General features: G+C 44.7%; 1 protein-coding gene across 3 annotated transcripts in view; it reads right to left on the bottom strand.

Annotated features, from left to right (window-relative positions):
* LOC129860196 (CUB and sushi domain-containing protein 1-like) overlaps positions 1-15589 on the bottom strand; it is a 588526-nt gene that overhangs the window by 145004 nt on the left and 427933 nt on the right. For all 3 annotated transcript variants that reach the window (XR_008760312.1, XM_055930581.1, XM_055930589.1), the window contains exon 23: positions 1869-2025. Coding sequence is in view for 2 of the 3 variants with exons in the window: in XM_055930581.1 (XP_055786556.1) it covers positions 1869-2025 (157 nt within the window). In the remaining variant the exon portion in view is untranslated. The remainder of the gene's footprint in view (positions 1-1868; positions 2026-15589) is intronic.

Below are 15589 nucleotides of genomic sequence, written 5' to 3'. Positions count from 1 at the left end.
TTGTGGGTAGTTCATTTCTGTGTCTGTGTTTCACCATACAGAACTGTTTCAGTTGTTTGTTCGTGTTTTTGTTATTTTGTTCCGTGTTCAGTTGATTTAAAAAAAAATCTATTATTGACACTTACCACGCTGCACATTGGTCCGACTTTTCCTACTCCTCCTCAGATGAAGAGGAGAATCGTTACAATAGTAATTCTATGGATCCATAACTAAATAAACATCAGCATTTTGAAAAAGTATTTTTATTATTATTTTATTAACGAAAGCATAAAGATTTTGGTGAATAAATACTGTACTGCTGTTTTGAGTTAGAAATGTAACACTTCGGAGTACTTAAGCATCGGATACATTGCAGGGTAGTAGCAGGGCTATAAAGAGTCTATTGTCCTGCTAATCGGGCTACAAGTGTTTCAAAATGACACCAGCTGTCAATCACTACTGTAAATAAAAATCTTGTTTACATTCTTTATTGTAACCACAATGTCACAAATAATTTGTATCTACCTTTCCAATTACTTTCAGAGTTTGGGATTAATTTGATTCATACTATGGTGTTTCTATTTCAAGGAAAACGAAAAACCCTCTGGGTTTCCGTTATGATGGAACGGAAAATATGGAGCTGTACAACGTGACAGTCGGGAGTACAGTACTGGGATATTTAGCTAAAGAATCCAGTCCTGTGGAAGACTGGGGTTCAATTCCCCGACAGGGAGGAAGGAGTAGGCTGTCCCTGTAAATAAGAATTTGTTTTTAACTGACTTGCCTAGTTAAATAAAGGTTACACTAAAAGCATAACATTTCAACACCCTAATTTTCTAATTCAAATCTAACCAATACCCAAACGGAGATTCAAGACCAGTATCCATACTTGTCTCAGAGCAGCGCGATACGGTGCTAAAATAGATGTAGGCTTTTGCTTCTAACTTCAATATGCTCTTTAAATAAATAAGACCTACACCACTTTTAACAGCACATTATAGAGGATTGGAGGATATTTCTGTAATTCAGTTATATTTATTATTATACATTATTTTATTAATGAAAGCATAAAGATGCCATTATTAGTTACATTAATTTAGTTTGAACGTGCAAACTGGCACTAAGAACAAAACAGCGGGAACGTTTCCCTTGTCAGCACCATTATTAGTGCAATGCCCCTTAATATTTTGGAGATGATTTTGTTTTCAAATAACGTAAAATGAGCGAGAAAAAGGCTTTTCTTGAACATGGGGTGAGACATTGTTACTAATTTGTAAATAAAGCCAGTTTGTTATTTAGAATGATTTATTTAAGTTTTTAGAAGGACAAAAACCAAAAACTTACAGTCATCTCATGGGTCTCCCAGTCAAGGCCATTGAACCAATATCTGTAGCAACACAGCTTGCACTGCTATGCAGTGTCTTAGACCATTGCGCCACTGAGACACTGTACAAAGTGACCGGTCGGGAGTGGCCTACAGTACTACAGTAAGAGAAAAATAATCATAATAAAATAATAAAAACCTTTGTGTAACAACAGTTTTAGTAAGTAATAGTGAAGTCTTGCACACTTTTCAGTTTCTATTTAGGTTTATGTCGCCCACTCATTGTCAGTTAGAGACACAGTAGGACCCAAAAGCATAATCAGTGCTCTAACTCCCTCTTGCGCTGGTCTGGAGCAATGAAGTAATGACGCAGGGTACCGTACTAAACCACAAATTACCTTTAAGGTAAGCTCGCAACTTTTAAAGGAGGAACCACTGTAAGCTTAGAATTGGAAATTGGGTTAGTCTTGAGGGGGCCAGTTTTTCAGTAAAGCCTGTTTGAACACGAATCAGGGAATATCTATAGAGGCTGTCTCACATTTGTTCTAGGACATAGTCTACCTACTGCTGTACGTCAGTCTGAATCCCTTGTTGGTTTCAGTGCCGTTGCTGTTGAACTCAATCCAGAGGTGATTTGAGGTACTGTTGATGATGGCATTGTACATGTCTGTTTTGGAGAAATTGCCAAGAAGACGATATGAAGTATCCTTTCCGTCATACACCTGTTGATGAAAGAACAACACTATAACTCACAGGTTTCTCAAAATACTATTAATATTCAAGGTAATATAATAATAATAATATAAATAATAACGATAACAATTTACTTTGACTATATACAGTATATATAACGCATTGATTACATATCTCCATAAGCATTTAATGAATGTGTTATAACAGGTCCTAATCGTATTATTAAAGGTTCATTAATGAAATATATTTATAGTATATCCATAGGGCATTCATGTCATGCTATGCAAGAGCTCATATTTAGGTATCTTAATAGATGCATCATTACAATTAGAGCTTAGTATCATTATTATGGCTGTTTCTCAAAAGCATGCTTCTGCTAAACCACATTTAGAAAATTATACTGATATATATACATACATATATATATATAGCCTGTACTAGCCCCATTTCCCCCACCAGCCGGGGGAGGCCCGTGACTTATCCTCTTCTTCTTCTCACTGAGGTCAAGTGTCACGCCCTGGCCTTAGTATTATTTGTTTTCTTTATTATTTTAGTTAGGTCAGGGTGTGACATGGGGAATGTTTGTGTTTTATCGGTTTTGGGTGGTTATATGGTAAAGGGGGTGTTGGGTGTAGTGTATGGGTTTGTGTTGAGTGCATGTGTCTAGCTGTGTCTATGTTGGTGTAGTTGTCTAGGAGAGTCTATGGTTGCCTGAATGGCTTCCCAATTAGAGACAGCTGATTTCTGTTGTCTCTGATTGGGAGCCATATTTAGGGTAGCCATAGGCTTTCGTTTGATGTGGGTAATTGTCTATGTCTGAACGTTTGTAGCCTGTGTATGTGCACAACGTTTATTAGCTTCACGGTCGTTTTATTGTTTTGTTAGTGTGTAAGTGTTTTTGTTTCATTTTGCCTTCGTATTCAATAAAAGGAAGATGGCTTATTTTCCTACTGCTGCGTTTTGGTCCGTCAATCCTCCACACGATCGTGACAGAATTACCCACCAATGCAGGACCAAGCGGCATGTAAAGCGGCAACAGGACCCACCTACACAGGATTCTTGGACATGGGAGGAGATACTGGATGGTAAGGGACCTTGGGCTCAACCGGGAGAATATCGCCTCCCTCGTGAAGAGCTGGAGGCAGCGAAAGCCGAGAGGAGGCGATATGAGGAGGCAGCACGGAAGCAAGGCTGGAGACCCGTGAGTAATCCCCAAAAATTTCTTGGGGAGGGGCTCATGGGGAGTGTGGCGAGTCCAGATGGGAGATCTGCGTCAACTTCCCGTGCTACCCGTGAGGACTCTAAGAGGGAACCTGAGCCAGTCGGGCTGATATTGGAGGTGAGCAATGGGAATGATACAGAGACTATTAAGGATTTATTGGGGAGGTTGGAAGAGAGTGAAATGAGGGAGCTGCTGTGTTGGTGCGTGAGGCACAAGATCCACCCGACAGAGCGTGTGCGGGATGTGAGGTTACCTGAGTCAGCTCTCCATGCTCGTCCTGATGTGCGTGCTAACCGTCTGGGAATGACAGTCCCACGAACCAGGCCTCCTGTACGCCTCCCTAGTCCTGCACCTCCTGTATTAGCCCCACGCACTAACTCTCCTGTGACAGTCCCCAGCCCAGTACAACCAGTGCCTCCTCCACGCACTAGCCCTATGGTGCGTGTCTCCAGCCCTTTACCACCAGTGCCTAAACCACGCACCAAGCCTCCTGTGTGTCCCCAGAGTCCTGTGCGTCCTGTTGCTGCTCCCCGCACTAGCCCTGAGATGCGTGTCCCCAGTCCGGTACCACCAGTTCCGGCACCACGCACTAGGCCTAATGTGCGCTCCCAGGGTCCAGTATGCCCTGTTCCTTCTCCCCGCACTAGCCCTGAGATGCGTGTCCCCAGCCCGGTACCACCAGTTCTGGCACCACGCACTAGGCCTAATGTGCGCTCCCAGGGTCCAGTATGCCCTGTTCCTTCTCCCCGCACTAGGCTTGAAGTGCGTGTCCTCAGTCAGGTGCCTCCAGTTCCGGCACCACGCACCAAGCCTACAGTGCGTCTCAGCCGGCCAGAGTCTGCCGTCTGCCCAACGGCGCATGAACTGCCTGTCTGCCATGAGCCTGCAAAGCTGCCCGTCTGCCATGAGCCTACAGAGCCTTCCGCCAGACAGGAGCAGCCAGAGCCTTCCGCCAGACAGGAGCAGTCTGAGCCATCCGTCTCCGCAGCGCCATCTGAGCCATCCGTCTCCCCAGCGCCGTCTGAGCCATCCGTCTCCCCAGCGCCGTCTGAGCCATCCGTCTGTCCCGAGCCATTAGAGCCGCCCGTCTGTCCCGAGCCGTCAGAGCCGATAGTCAGTCAGGAGCCGCTAGAGCCAGTCGTCAGTCAGGATCTGCCAGAGCCGCCAACCAGACAGGATCTGCCAGAGCCGCCAACCAGACAGGATCTGCCAGAGCCGCCAACCAGACAGGATCTGCCAGAGCCGTCAGCCAGCCATGAGCGTCCAGAGCCGTCAGCCAGCCATGAGCAGCCAGATCCGTCAGCCAGCCATGAGCAGCCAGATCCGTCAGCCAGCCATGAGCAGCCAGATCCGTCAGCCAGCCATGAGCAGCCAGATCCGTCAGCCAGCCATGGGCCGTCCCTCAGTCCGGAGCTGCCGTCCCTCAGTCCGGAGCTGCCGTCCCTCAGTCCGGAGCTGCCGTCCCTCCGTCCGGAGCTGCCGTCCCTCCGTCCGGAGCTGCCGTCCCTCCGTCCGGAGCTGCCGTCCCTCCGTCCGGAGCTGCCGTCCCTCCGTCCGGAGCTGCCGTCCCTCCGTCCGGAGCTGCCGTTCCTCAGTCCGGAGCTGCCCCTTATCCTGGTGCTGCCCCTTAGTCCGGAGCTGCCCCTTAGTCCGGAGCTGCCCCTTAGTCCGGAGCTGCCCCTTAGTCCGGAGCTGCCCCTTAGTCCGGAGCTGCCCCTTAGTCCGGAACTGCCCCTTAGTCCGGAACTGCCCCTTTATGCAGTGGGGTTAATGTGGAGGGGGGTCATTTGGAGGAAGCTAAGGAGGCGGTTAGTGACTGTGGTGGGGTGGGGACCACGACCAGTGCCGGAGCCGCCACCGTGGAAGGAAGCCCACCCAGACCCTCCCCTAGACTGTGTGCTGGTGCGCCCGGAGTTCGCACCTTAAGGGGGGGGGTTATGTCACGCCCTGGCCTTAGTATTATTTGTTTTCTTTATTATTTTAGTTAAGTCAGGGTGTGACGGGGAATTTTTGTGTTTTATCGGTTTTGGGTGGTTATATGGTAAAGGGGGTGTTGGGTGTAGTGTATGGGTTTGTGTTGAGTGCATGTGTCTAGCTGTGTCTATGTTGGTGTAGTTGTCTAGGAGAGTCTATGGTTGCCTGAATGGGTTCCCAATTAGAGACAGCTGATTTCTGTTGTCTCTGATTGGGAGCCATATTTAGGGTAGCCATAGGCTTTCGTTTGATGTGGGTAATTGTCTATGTCTGAACGTTTGTAGCATGTGTATGTGCACAACGTTTATTAGCTTCACGGTCGTTTTATTGTTTTGTTAGTGTGTAAGTGTTTTTGTTTCATTTTGCCTTCGTATTCAATAAAAGGAAGATGGCTTATTTTCCTACTGCTGCGTTTTGGTCCGTCAATCCTCCACACGATCGTGACATCAAGAGTGTATGGGGTCCCCACAGAGTTGACTCCTCAGGGTAATTTTTACGGCTCAAATTGTGTAGTTGAGGGTCATAACTCTTTCGTAACTCATTAACAGCCCTCCTCCACATCACAATTAAGTTGGTCATACTGGTCTATAACTCACACATGAAGGGTCTATTAATGAATTCTATGCAGTCAAAGTAAAGTCAAATCTATTTTCCCATGCAAAAAGCAGTTATAGCTAAGCATTTATGGATAATTTAATTTGAATGCTTTGAATTTTAATCTTTGTTAAATCTACTCAAGAAAATTCAAACTGAAAAATGCCAACAGCGTGATTCTTCGGCGATGTCCTCAGCAATTGTTTTCTGTCCTACGTCTGGAAAATGTAAATTAAATTGTAATATTTCCTTTGACATTTGCGTTGTGTCCGTATTCATTTTGATAAATTAGACATTTTTATAAATGCTTTATAAATGCTTCATGAATGGGAAAACAGAAATGACAGTATGTGGACTGCATAAACTTCATACATAGACCTTTAATGATGGCGTTATAGATCAGATGGCAAACTGCTCAGTTAATTACCATGAAGTGCTTAGCTATAAATGCTTTATGAATGGGAAAATAGATTTGACTTTACTTTGACTGCATGTAATTCATACATATAACCTTCATGTGTGCGTTATAGCCCAGTATGACCATCTTAGGCCTCACTCTTAATGACCGGCTATGAAAAGCCAACTCAAAATTATTCATGATTATTATTTGACCATGCTTGTCACTTATGAACATTTTGAACATCTTGGCATAGTTCTGTTATAATCTCCACCCGGCACAGCCAGAAGAGGACTGGCCACCCCTCATAGCCTGGTTCCTCTCTAGGTTTCTTCCTAGGTTTTGGCCTTTCTAGGGAGTTTTTCCTAGCCACCGTGCTTCTACACCTGCATTGCTTGCTGTTTGGGGTTTTAGGCTGGGTTTCTGTACAGCACTTCGAGATATTAGCTGATGTACGAAGGGCTATATAAAATAAACTTGATTGATTGATTGATTGACTGTGTTGTGGAGGAGGGCTGTTAATTAATTACGAAAGCGTTTTGATATAACCCTCAACTACGTGATTTGATATGTAAGATTTACCCAGAGGAATCAACCCTGCGGAGATCTTCAAGCACCATTGACCTCAGAGAGAAGAAGAAGAACATAAGTCACAGGCCTATACTGGCTGGTGGGGGAAATGGGGCTAGTACAGGCTATATATCAGCATAATTTTCTAAATGTTGTTTGGCCTTTTGGCATATTCCCTATCACTGGTTTGAGAGAAGCACACTTTTGTGAACAGCCATAATGATGACACTACGCTGCCATTGTAATGATACATTTATTAAGATACCTACATATGAGATCTTGCAGAGCATGACATGAATCTACTTTAGATATGTCATGGATATATTTCATGAGCCTTTAATAATGCAGGTGGGACCTGTTATAACAAGTTCATGAAATGCTAATAGATGTGTAATAAATGCACTATGGATGTGTACTCAAAGTAAATCGTTACCATAATAACATACAGTACCAGTCAAAAGTTTGAACACACCTACTCATTCAAGGGTTTTTCTTTATATTTACTATTTTCCACATTGTAGAATAATAGTGAAGACATCAAACTATGAAATAACACATATGGAATCATTTATTAACCAAAAAAGTGTTAAACAAACAAAAATATATTTTATATTTGAGATTCTTCAAAGTAGCCACCCTTTGCCTTGATGACAGCTTTGCACAGTCTTGGCAATCTCTCAACCAGCTTCATGAGGTAGTCACCTGGAATGCATTTCAATTAACAGGTGTGCCTTGTTAAAAGTTAATTTGTGGAATTTATTTCCTTCTTAATGTGTTTGAGCCAATTAGTTGTGTTGTGACAAGGTAGGTGTGGTATACAAAAGATAGCCCTATTTGGTAAAAGACCAAGTCCATATTATGGCAAGAACAGGTCAAATAAGCAAAGATAAACGACAGTCCATCATTACTTTAAGACATGAAGGTCAGTCAATACGGACATTTTCAAGAACTAGAACATTTCTTCAAGTTTAGTTGCAAAAACCATCAAACGCTAGGCTCTCATGAGGACTGCCACAAGAAAGGAAGACCCAGAGTTCTCTCTGCTGCAGAGGACAAGTTCATTAGAGTTACCAGCCTCAGATTGCAGCCCAAATAAATGTTTCACAGAGTTCAAGTAACATACACATCTCAACATCAACTGTTCAGAAGAGACTGCGTGAATCAGGCCCTCGTGGTCGAATTGCTGCCAAGAAACCAAACACTAAAGGACACCAATAAGAAGAAGAGACTTGCTTGGGCCAAGAAAATCGAGCAATGGACATTAGACCGGTGGAAATATGTCCTTTGGTCTGATGAGTCCAGAGTAAGTGAACAGATGATCTCTGCATGTGTGGTTCCCACCGTGAAGCATGGAGGAAGAGGTGTGATGTTGTGGGGGTAATTTGATGGTGATACTGTCTGTGACTTATTTAGAATTCAAGGCACACTTAACCTGTATGGCTACCACATCATTCTGCAGTGATACGCCATCCCATCTGGTTTGCATTTAGTGGGACTATCATTTGTTTTTCAACAGGATAATGCCTCAAAACACACCTCCATGGCTGTATAAGGGCTATTTGACCAAGAAGGAGAGTTATGGAGTGCTGCATCAGTTAACCTGGCCTCCACAATCACCCAACCTCAACCCAATTGAGATGGTTTGGGATGAGTTGGACCGCAGAGTGAAGGAAAAGCAGCCAACAAGTGCTCAGCATATGTGGGAACTCCTTCAAGACTGTTGGAAAAGCATTCCTCATGAAGGCAGTTGAGAGAAGGCCAAGAGTGTGCAAAGCTCTCATCAAGGTAAAGGGTGCCTACTTTGAAGAATCTCACATTTACTTTGATTTGTTATTTCATAGTTTTTATGTCTTCACTTTTATTCTACAATGTAGAAAATAGTCAAAGTAAATAAAAACTCTGACTGGTACAGTTTATATTTACCATACACTTCAATCAAATGTGACTTACAGTCATTCATATTTCAATGTTTTACATATGGGTGGTCCCGGGAATTGAACCCACAATCATAGCATCGCAAGATCCATAATCTACCAACTGGGGTACAGAGGACCACAATAGCACGCTAATAAATAGCATACTGTACACAGAGTGCGAATTACACCATGTGATTCAGGGGGGTCTCAATTTTCTTTAAAATGAAAATGATTTACCTTAACAATAGGGGGTGCTGTTTTCACTTTGTAAAAATGTCGTTCCCAAATTAAACTGCCTCGTACTCAATTATTGCTCGTACAATATGCATATTATTATTACTATTGGATAGAAAACACTCTCTAGTTTCTAAAACCGTTTGAATTATATCTGTGAGTAAAACAGAACTCAAGTTGGAGCAATTTTCCTGTGAGGAAGTGAGAAATCTGAAATCAGCCAGGCTGTTCTGAGGTCAGTTTATTAATTTGCATGTCTTCTATTGGTTGAGATGCACTGCATACGCCTTCCCCTAGATGTCAGCAAATAGAGGATTGGAATGGAGTTGCTAGGCAGATCTGAGGCCATATAAATGGACTGGGAACGTGGGGTCCAGTCTTTCCTTCATTCGCCATGACGCAAGACAGACCTCAGGATGGCGTTCTAGAAAGCTCCCGTTATAGGCCTTAGATATATCCGGCTCTGATTTTATTCGATATAGGTGTTAAAGATACCATAATGTTGTTATTTTAAACCGAGTTATATCAGTTTATATCAGTATATTGCGATTTTTGGTATTTTATTTGTGCTGCGTTATGGTGAGTTGGACACGTCTTCGCCACATGGCTAATGTTTACTGCTAATTCCAAAGTTGAAGGCGACAATCTACAACCGAGCAACGATTCCTCTGGACAAAGGACAACTTGCCCAAGATTCTGATGGGAGCTCATCAAAAAGTAAGAAGTATTTATGATGTTAATTCGTTGTTCTGTTGAAAAATGTAAAACTACTGTTCCGCCATTAATTTCGGTGCGGTCTCGCTTTAACGCACGCTGTATGTCGTAGTAACGTTAATTTTAAAAATCTAACACAGCGGTTGCATTAACTTCTCATGGCTGCAGGGGGCGTATTGAAAAACTGGAAAATATGTGCCCATTTTCAAACGGCCTCTTAATCAATTTTTGCTCTTACAATATGCATTATATTACTACTATTGGATAGAAAACAGTCTCTAGTTTCTAAAAACGTTTGAATTATTTCTCTAAGTGGAACAGAACTATTTTTACAGCCCATTTCCTATCCGGAATTGAGATTTCCAAAATCGATGTCTCTCTTCAAGACCTTGTCTATAAAAGGGCATGTCACTTGGGACCATAGAAACACGTTATACGCCCTCCCCTGGGTGTCATGCGGAAGTGAGAGCAGAAAGGACTTGAATATCTCGTTCAGGGCTTGAATACAGCCTCTTGGAGTGAGAGGACCGCCATAATTTTTTTTCTCCCAGGCGCGAAGTTGGACTTTGTATTGCCTCCTGGAAAACTGTCGTTATACGTGAATATAGTCTCCGGCTTCGATTTGATTTGATACATGTCACAATATCATCCTAAAGTATGTTTTTTCAATATAGTTTAATTATATTATTGAAATTTATTCGGGACTTTAGACGTGATGCTTTGGAAGAATTGTTTGAAGAAGGAGAGGTTAGCGCCGCACGGCCAGTGTGCTTGCTAATCCAAGAGGGAAATAGTTCGTTCTGGATCCCAAACAAAGACTGTACTGGACAATTGACCCCTTTACAACATTCTGATGGAAGATCAACAAATATAAGGACCCAATTTGGGATGCTATTTAATATATCTGTCGAGCTGTGCTATCGCTACCGATTACTTGGAATCAATGTTGTTGTGTGTTAGCCATTGCAGTAAGCTAATATAACGATATATTGTGTTTTCGCTGTAAAACACTTAAAAAAATCGGAAATTTTGTCTTTCATTTTGCTATTCACCATATATTTTTCTGAAATGTTTTATGATGAGTAATTAGGTAGTTGACGTTGGTGTCTGTATTTACTCTGGCTACTCCCATGCGATTTCTGACTAGCTATGATGGTAGCAGTAATGTAAAACTGATTTATAGCTAAAATATGCAAATTTTTTGAACAAAACATAGATTTATTGTGTAACATGTTATAGGACTGTCATCTGAGGTAGTTTTTTCTAGGTTATTTAGGTTGGTTCTAGGTTAGTTAGGTTGGCTTATGCATGCTACTTGCATCCTACTTGTGCTGTGAAAAATGTCTGTCCTCTTTTTTATTTGGTGGTGAGCTAACATAAATATATGTGGTGTTTTCTCTGTAAAACATTTTAAAAATCTGTCACGATCGTGTGGAGGATTGACGGACCAAAACGCAGCATTTGGAAAATAAGCCATCTCCTTTTTATTGAAGAAGAAGGCAAACGAAACAAACACACTTACGAACTAAACAAAACAAGAAAACGATCGTGAAGCTAAACAACGATGTGCACAGACAGGCTACAAACGTATCACATAGACAACTACTCACAACAAATGAAAGCCTATGGCTACCCTAAATAAGGCTCCCAATCAGAGACAACCGAAATCAGCTGTCTCTAATTGGGAACTCATTCAGGTAACCATAGACTCTCCTAGACAACTAAACATACATAGACAACGCTAGACACATGTACTCAACACAAACCCATATACTACACCAACAACCCCTTTACCATAGAATCACCCAAAACCAACAAAACACAAACATTCCCCATGTCACACCCTGACCTAACTAAAATAATAAAGAAAACAAAGAATACTAAGGCCAGGGCGTGACATAACCCCCCCCTTAAGGTGCGAACTCCGGGCGCACCATTACACAGTCTAGGGGAGGGTCTGGGTGGGCTTCCATCCACGGTGGCGGCTCCGGCTCTGGTTGTGGTCCCCACGTCACCACAGTCCCTAACCGCCTCCTTAGCTTCCTCCAAATGACCCCCCTCCACATTAACCCCACTGCATTAAGGGGCAGTTCCGGACTAAGGGGCAGCTCCGGACTAAGGGGCAGTACCAGGGTAAGGGGCAGTACCAGGGTAAGGGGCAGTACCAGGGTAAGGGGCAGCTCCGAACTAAGGGGCAGTACCAGGGTAAGGGACAGCACCAGGATAAGGGGCAGCACCAGGATAAGGGGCAGCTCCGGACTGAGGAACGGCAGCTCCGGACTGAGGGACTGCAGCTCCGGACCGAGGGACGGCCCATGGCTGGCTGACGGATCTGGCTGCTCATGGCTAGCTGACGGATCTGGCTGCTCATGGCTAGCTGACGGATCTGGCTGCTCATGGCTAGCTGACGGATCTGGCTGCCCATGGCTAGCTGACGGATCTGGCTGCTCATGGCTAGCTGACGGATCTGGCTGCTCATGGCTAGCTGACGGATCTGGCTGCTCATGGCTGGCTGACGGATCTGGCTGCTCATGGCTGGCTGACGGATCTGGCTGCTCATGGCTGGCTGACGGATCTGGCTGCTCATGGCTGGCTGACGGATCTGGCTGCTCATGGCTAGCTGACGGATCTGGCTGCTCATGGCTAGCTGACGGATCTGGCTGCTTATGGCTAGCTGACGGATCTGGCTGCTCATGGCTGGCTGACTGATCTGGCTGCTCATGGCTGGCTGGCGGCTCTGGCAGATCCTGTCTGATTGGCGGCTCTGGCAGATCCTGTCTGGTTGGCGGCTCTGGCAGATCCTGTCTGGTTGGCGGCTATGGCAGATCCTGTCTGGTTGGCGGCTCTGGCAGATCCTGTCTGGTTGGCGGCTCTGGCAGATCCTGTCTGGTTGGCGGCTCTGGCAGATCCTGTCTGGTTGGCGGCTCTGGCAGATCCTGTCTGACGGACGGCTCTAGCGGCTCCTGTCTGGCTGGCGGCTCTAGCGGCTCCTGTCTGGCGGGCGGCTCAGTAGGCTCATGGCAGACGGGCGGCTTTGCAGGCTCATGGCAGACGGGCGGCTTTGCAGGCTCATTGCAGACGGATGGCTCAGATGGCGCTGGGGAGACGGATGGCTCAGATGGCGCTGGGGAGACGGATGGCTCAGATGGCGCTGGGGAGACGGATGGCTCAGATGGCGCTGGGGAGACGGATGGCTCAGATGGCGCTTGGCAGACGGGCAGTTCAGGCATCGCTGTGCAGACGGCAGACTCCTGCCGGCTGAGGCGCACTGTAGGCCTGGTGCGTGGTGCCGGGACTGGTGGCACCGGGCTGGGGACACGCATCTCAGGGCTAGTGCGGGGAGCAGCAACAGGACGCACAGGACTCTGGGGACACACAGGAGGCTTGGTGCGTGGTTTAGGCACTGGTGGTAAAGGGCTGGAGACACGCACCATATGGCTAGTGCGTGGAGGAGGCACTGGTGGTACTGGGTTGGGGCGGGAAGGTGGCGCCGGAAATACCGGACCGTGCAGGCGTACTGACTCCCTTGAGCGCCGAGCCTGCCCAACCTTACCTGGTTGTATGCTCCCCGTCGCCTGACCAGTGCGGGGAGGTGGAATAACCCGCACCGGCCTATGTAGGCGAACCGGGGACACCATGCGTAAGGCTGGTGCCATGTACGCCGGCCCGAGGAGACGCACTGGTGACCAGATGCGTTGGGCCGGCTTCATGACATACGGCTCAACGCTCAGTCTAGCCCGGCCGATACGTGGAGCTGAAATGTACCGAACCGGGCTATGCACGCGTACAGGAGACACCGTGCGCTCTACTGCGTAACGCGGTGTCTGCCTGTACTCTCGCTCTCCACGGTAAGTACAGGGAGTAGGCGCAGGTTTCCTACCTGACTTCGCCACACTCCCTTTAAGGCCCCCCCCAAGAAATTTTTGGGTTGTACTCACGGGCTTCCAGCCTTGTCTCCGTGCTGCCTCCTCATATCGCCTCCTCTCGGCTTTAGCTGCCTCCAGCTCTTCACGAGGAAGGCGATATTCTCCCGGTTGTGCCCACGGCCCCTTACCATCCAGTATCTCCTCCCATGTCCACGAATCCTGTGTAGGTGGGTCCTGTTGCCGCTTTCCATGCCGCTTGGTCCTGTATTGGTGAGTAGTTCTGTCACGATCGTGTGGAGGATTGACGGACCAAAACGCAGCATTTGGAAAATAAGCCATCTCCTTTTTATTGAAGAAGAAGGCAAACGAAACAAACACACTTACGAACTAAACAAAACAAGAAAACGATCGTGAAGCTAAACAACGATGTGCACACACAGGCTACAAACGTATCACATAGACAACTACTCACAACAAATGAAAGTCTATGGCTACCCTAAATAAGGCTCCCAATCAGAGACAACCGAAATCAGCTGTCTCTAATTGGGAACTCATTCAGGTAACCATAGACTCTCCTAGACAACTAAACATACATAGACAACGCTAGACACATGTACTCAACACAAACCCATATACTACACCAACAACCCCTTTACCATAGAATCACCCAAAACCAACAAAACACAAACATTCCCCATGTCACACCCTGACCTAACTAAAATAATAAAGAAAACAAAGAATACTAAGGCCAGGGCGTGACAAAATCGGACATGTTGGCTGGATTGACAAGATGTTTATCTTTCAAATGCTGTATTGGACTTGTTAATGTGTGAAAGTTAAATATATAAAAAAAATAGATTTTGAATTTCGCGCCCTGCAATAGAGCTGGATGTTGTCATAAGTGTACTGACGTCGGGACAGCCCGCCTAACAGGTTAAGAACTAATGTATCTTTCATTAGCTGTCCAACCTGTATTTTTTTGTCAAGTTTATGATTAGTTACTGATTAGATTAGGTGCATCTCCCAAGATTTCTCCCAACATTTTGTTGGCAGCTTGGCTACTATTCTCATTGTATAACCACGATTTGTGCCGCTAAATATGCACATTTTCGAACAAACTCTATTTGTATTGCGTAATATGATGTTATAGGACTGTCATCTGAAGAAGTTTGAGAAGGTTAGTGAAAAAATGTATATCTTTTGCTGGTTTATTCGTTATCGCTATTGTTGGCTTGAATCAATGCTGTTGTGTGGTTGGCTATTGTAGTAAGCTAATATAATGCTATATTGTGTTTTCGCTGTAAAACACTTAAAAAATCTGAAATATTGGCTGGATTCACAAGATCTGTGTCTTTCATTTGCTGTACGCTGTGTATTTTTCATAAATGTTTTATGATGAGTATTTAGGTAATTCACGTTGGTCTCTGTAGTTATTCTAGTTGCTTTGGTGAGAGTTGTGATGGTGGCTGCAATGTAAAACTATGATTTATACCTGAAATATGCACATTTTTCTAACAAAACATATGCTATACAATAAATATGTTATCAGACTGTCATCTGATGAAGTTGTTTCTTGGTTAGTGACTATTTATATCTTTATTTGGTCGAAATTGTGATAGCTACCTATGCAGGAAAAAAATGGTGGGAAAAAAAGTTGTGTCTTTTGCTGTCGTGGTTAGCTAATATAAATACATATTGTGTCTTCCCTGTAAAACATTTTAAAAATCAGAAATGATGGCTGGATTCACAAGATGTGTATCTTTCATCTGGTGTCTTGGACTTGTGATTTAATGATATTTAGATGCTAGTATTTACTTGTGACGCTATGCTAGGCTATGCTAGTCAGCTTTTTTACTGATGGGGGTGCTCCCGGATCCAGGATTGTGACCAAGTAGAAGTTTTAATGTGGCATGAACACAACCAGTCATGATATTTTCATCTGATTTTCAAACAAATCGCTTCAAAAAGTAGGCTACCTGTGCATGTTCACCCACTCAGAAAACCATTCCAAACTGCATGTATTGTATACTCACGCAATTTGATGAATGGAAATAGACATTTGTTACAAAACACCAAACAGTGTGCCTATTGACATTCAGTGATTGC

This window comes from Salvelinus fontinalis, chromosome 1, assembly GCF_029448725.1.
Source record: "Salvelinus fontinalis isolate EN_2023a chromosome 1, ASM2944872v1, whole genome shotgun sequence".
Classification (NCBI taxonomy): Eukaryota; Metazoa; Chordata; class Actinopteri; order Salmoniformes; family Salmonidae; genus Salvelinus; species Salvelinus fontinalis.
The sequence above is the reverse complement of the archived record's forward strand: the minus strand, read 5'-3'. Positions and strand labels throughout refer to the sequence as shown.